General features: G+C 39.4%; 1 protein-coding gene across 1 annotated transcript; it reads left to right on the top strand.

Annotated features, from left to right (window-relative positions):
* Positions 1-606: 606 nt before the first annotated feature.
* LOC143774705 (olfactory receptor 11L1-like) lies at positions 607-1,557 on the top strand. The gene has a single exon (XM_077262468.1). The coding sequence runs from the start codon at positions 607-609 to the stop codon at positions 1,555-1,557; it is 951 nt and encodes a 316-aa protein (XP_077118583.1).
* Positions 1,558-4,365: the final 2,808 nt, after the last annotated feature.

Here is a 4,365-nt window from a genome sequence, read left to right as displayed (position 1 = left end):
TATGGGTATTCTGAAACCATGTCCATTGGATGCCATGTTATGGTAGAATTTCCTCAACATAAAGCAGTAATGAGGGATTGTACAGTTTCTGGCACAGTGGATAGGACTACACAGATGTTGTGTTCATGCCGTGTGCTTTGAACAGCTGTTCTGCGCAGAAGTAGGTTTTTTTAGAGGATCCTTTCCAAACATTCCCCTGAAAGAGCACTTCAAAATTCCTTGTTAACCTCTTCATATTCAGTTTTTATGGAAAATCAACTTGTTGTTTATGAGTTTTCGAGTCCCCTTTCTTTATTCTTCTAAAGATCTTTTAGTAAATGTATGTAGAAATGACAAAGTGTATGTCTAGCTTATCCTGATAGAATCACATCAAGATAAGCAATGTGAAATCAAAAGGCTGCAGGAAAAATGCTTCAGGGAAAGTAAAACTCTTCCCAACATCTTCAATTTGTTCAGGAAACAGTTCGGAAAAATATAGCTTTATAACTCATTTGTTGCTTGAAAACTCATCATTTGTGAACAAACTCATGAAACTCCAGCTAAACAATGTTTTCTTGTGATATTTCAAGGAATCTGCTTGTTCATTTTTTAATTTATTTTCAGATAATGCAGGAGATAAATGTGTCCACCGTATCTGTGATTCATCTCTTGGGATTGCAGGATACCCACGGAGTAACCTTCATAGTTTTCTTCCTTTTCTTTGTGGTTTATTGCTTGACCGTATGTGGGAACCTTCTCATTATAGCACTGGTGTCCTACAGCCAGATCCTCCACACTCCCATGTACTTCTTCCTCATGCAGCTCTCTGCGTCAGACATCATCTTGGCCTCTGATATCCTTCCTAATATTCTCCAAGCTCTTGTGGTTAAGGACAACATGATATCTTTCACGGACTGCATTGCTCAGTTCTACTTCTTCGATGTCTCAGAAACTGCCGACTGCCTCCTTCTAACTGTGATGTGTTACGATAGATACTTGGCCATCTGTCGACCTCTTCACTACACTCATATTATGACTCACCAGTTTTGCCTGAGAATGGTAATTGCGACTTGGATAGCGAGCACTTCTGTCGTATTAATTCACACTCTAACAATAACCAAACTTGACTTTTGTGGACTCAATATTATCGATCACTTCTTCTGCGATCTTGATCCCATACTGCAGCTTTCGTGCTCGGATATCACAGCAGTTGAGATAGAAGTTACAATGCTGAGTGCTCTTTTGGTGGGCATCCCTTTCTTCATGATCATTATTTCATATGTTTATATTTTAGTCACGATTTTACAGATTCCATCAATCACTGGAAGGCAGAAGGCTTTCTCCACCTGTAGCGCCCATCTGTCTGTGGTGTCCATGTACTACGGAAGTCTTCTCTGTGTTTATTTGGTTCCTAACAGTAATCAGTCTTGGGATGTCACCAAATTCCTGTCCTTGTTGTACACGGTGGTGACTCCACTAATGAATCCCATAATATATAGTCTTCGAAACAAAGACTTAAGAAATGCGGTTGAAAAAGTCATCAGTGAATTCTATCACTTTGCAAGAAATTACCGATGACTAATTGACCAACCTTTTTTTATTGTGAATTTGCAAATATATAAAATATAGAACAACAAATTAAAAGAAAAAGCTTTTAAAATAATTTACACATAGTAAAGCTGAAAGAAAAAAAATAATTCAATAACTTCGTAGCCAAAAATTGAAGATGTTGAAACATCACTCCAGCATTTTTGTGGAGCTTCAAATCGAAGTCATATGCTGCCTCTCTTATACTCACCTACGGCATCTTCACCTGTTGCTCCTGCAGGTTTCCAGCAGTTTGTGACCTGCCAGCTGTTCCAGTGATGCATGGAGTGAGCCGGAGGTCACAACTCAGTAGAGGTCTATTAGAGCCTTGGTCTGGATCTCATAGATTTGCATTGAGAGCTTTTGACGTAACTTCTGACTTCTGGCCAGTCAGTAGCTATGGTCATCACCAAAAGGTGATAGTGTATCATCTCAAGGAGAATCACAAGGAAATGGACAGCATGTGACTTAAATGAGTGTCTGAGCAAAGGGGCTGAATACTCATAACCATGTGATATTTCAGTTTTTCTTTTTTAATAAATTTGCAAAAATTACTACATTGCTATTTTTTTCAGTGAAGATGGGGTGCAGAGTGTACATTAATGAGAAAATAATGAACTTTTTTGAATTTATCAAATGGCTGCAATGAAACAAAGAGCGAAAAATGTATAGGGGTCTGAATACTTTCCATACCCACTGTATGATATGCTGCACTCTACATTTCTATTTTCAATTACATTTGTGCCGAATGTTTTTTAAAACATCGAAATAGCAGACGGAAATCTCATCTATAAATGAAGGACAAGGCTGATTTTGTTATCAGTATAAGAACAGTATGTCAATCTTTGGATCTATAGAAATGATCCTTGAAATCCTGACTTTTTTATGCAAAGCTGTAATATTATTTTAATTTTGGCATACATAGGAATGACATGCCTGTAAGCCAGAATTCTCACCTAAATTCTGCAACCTTTCACAGATAAGATCCCTGTTCTCTCATACTCACGTGGATCTTCATATACAGTACATATCATTTTAACTCAAATCTTTGCCTGACTCTTTGTATTTGTAACTTTCATTCTATATAAACTTCCTTTTTATTCAAATCACCTGTGAAGACCAAGTCTATCCCCAAAAATATAAATTTCTACATCGACGATGAAGAAAATAGTAGATTTGGATGCACAGGAATTGTATTGTGAAAAAAAAGATAATTTGCCTTTTGTGCCTTGCTCTGTGACTCAATGACTTCAAGTTACCAAGGTCTTGTTGCGATAAAAAAAGCCTTAAGGTACCTTCACACTAAGCGACGCTGCAGCGATATTGACAACGATGCCGATCGCTGCAGCGTCACTGTGTGGTCGCTGGAGAGCTGTCACACAGACAGCTCTCCAGTGACCAACGATGGCGAAGTCCCCGGGTAACCAGGGTAAACATCGGGTTGCTAAGCGCAGGGCCACGCTTAGTAACCCGATGTTTACCCTGGTTACCAGTGTAAATGTAAAAAAACAAACACTACATACTTACATTCGCATCCCCCGGCGTCCGCTTCCCTGCACTGAGTAAGCGCCGGCAGTAGCAGGGCACAGCGGTGACGTCACCACTGTGCTTTGCTTTCCGGCCGGCACTGACACATTCAGTGCAGGAAGCTCTGAGGAGCAGCGCAGACGCCGGGGGATGTGACAGACATCAGAGGGTGAGTATGTACTGTTTTTTTTTTTACTTTTACAATGGTAACCAGGGTAAATATCGGGTTACTAAGCGCGGACCTGCGCTTAGTAACCCAATATTTACCCTGGTTACCATTGTAAAACATCGCTGGCATCGTTGCTTTTGATGTCAAACACAACGATACACGCCGATCTGACGACCAAATAAAGTTCTGAACTTTCAGCAACGACCAGCGATATCACAGCAGGATCCAGATCGCTGCTGCGTGTCAAACACAACGATATCACTATCCAGGACGCTGCAACGTCACGGATCGCTGTCGTTATAGCTGCAAAGTCGTTTAGTGTGAAGGTACCTTTACCGAGCAGCCCTCATCCACTGTGCTTGATAATTGGCACAAGGTATTTGTTGATATGATGTGTCTGGTTTTTCACCAAATGTGACACAGGGCATTGTGACCTTGGGTCTCCTCTGTCCAAAGGACATTATTCTAACAACTTTGCAAACTCACACAATGATACTCTGCTCTTTTGTGAAAAGGTGAGGCTTTCTGCTGTCACCTTATAAATCAATCCTTCTTTGTTCAGTCTTTTATATATTTGCACTGCCTAGAACTCAAGCTTTTAATGAACAAATTGAAGCCAACAAAGTCATTGTACTTTGGGCTTTTGCAATTTCTTTGAGTATTGCACAGCTGACATTGGTCCAAGTGAAAAAAAATTGGTGACATGTCCGATTTTGATCTTATTGTTGAATCAGAATCATAAATGCAAGATTGGATCTATGGAAAACATCGGCCCCCACTCCGATGACATGCAAGAACGGTCCGAATTTTATGGGTTGACTGAAAGGACAAGGAGGAGAATATTTTTTTCTCTCCGCCACTGAGAAAAATGTATCCCACTCGAATCAACCATAATCTTACTATTTTCTCTGATAGAGAGAAAATGAACATGTGAGCCTACCCTAATAAATAAAATCACAAGGAAAGCCGTACATGAAATAATCCTCAAATATATTAAACAATGCAATAAATCACATCAAGTCAACTAAAATATTCTGTTATAGTCTTTATTATCAGCAAAGAAATGTAAATAATTAGAAAAAGTTGAAGAATGTCTATTTATC

The sequence above is a fragment of the Ranitomeya variabilis genome, chromosome 5 (genome assembly GCF_051348905.1).
Source record: "Ranitomeya variabilis isolate aRanVar5 chromosome 5, aRanVar5.hap1, whole genome shotgun sequence".
Taxonomy (NCBI): domain Eukaryota; kingdom Metazoa; phylum Chordata; class Amphibia; order Anura; family Dendrobatidae; genus Ranitomeya; species Ranitomeya variabilis.
The sequence above is the reverse complement of the archived record's forward strand: the minus strand, read 5'-3'. Positions and strand labels throughout refer to the sequence as shown.

Bases quoted from the DNA above. Each gene is read 5' to 3' on its own strand.
- LOC143774705 (XM_077262468.1), top strand. From the start codon at position 607: ATGCAGGAGATAAATGTGTCCACCGTATCTGTGATTCATCTCTTGGGA.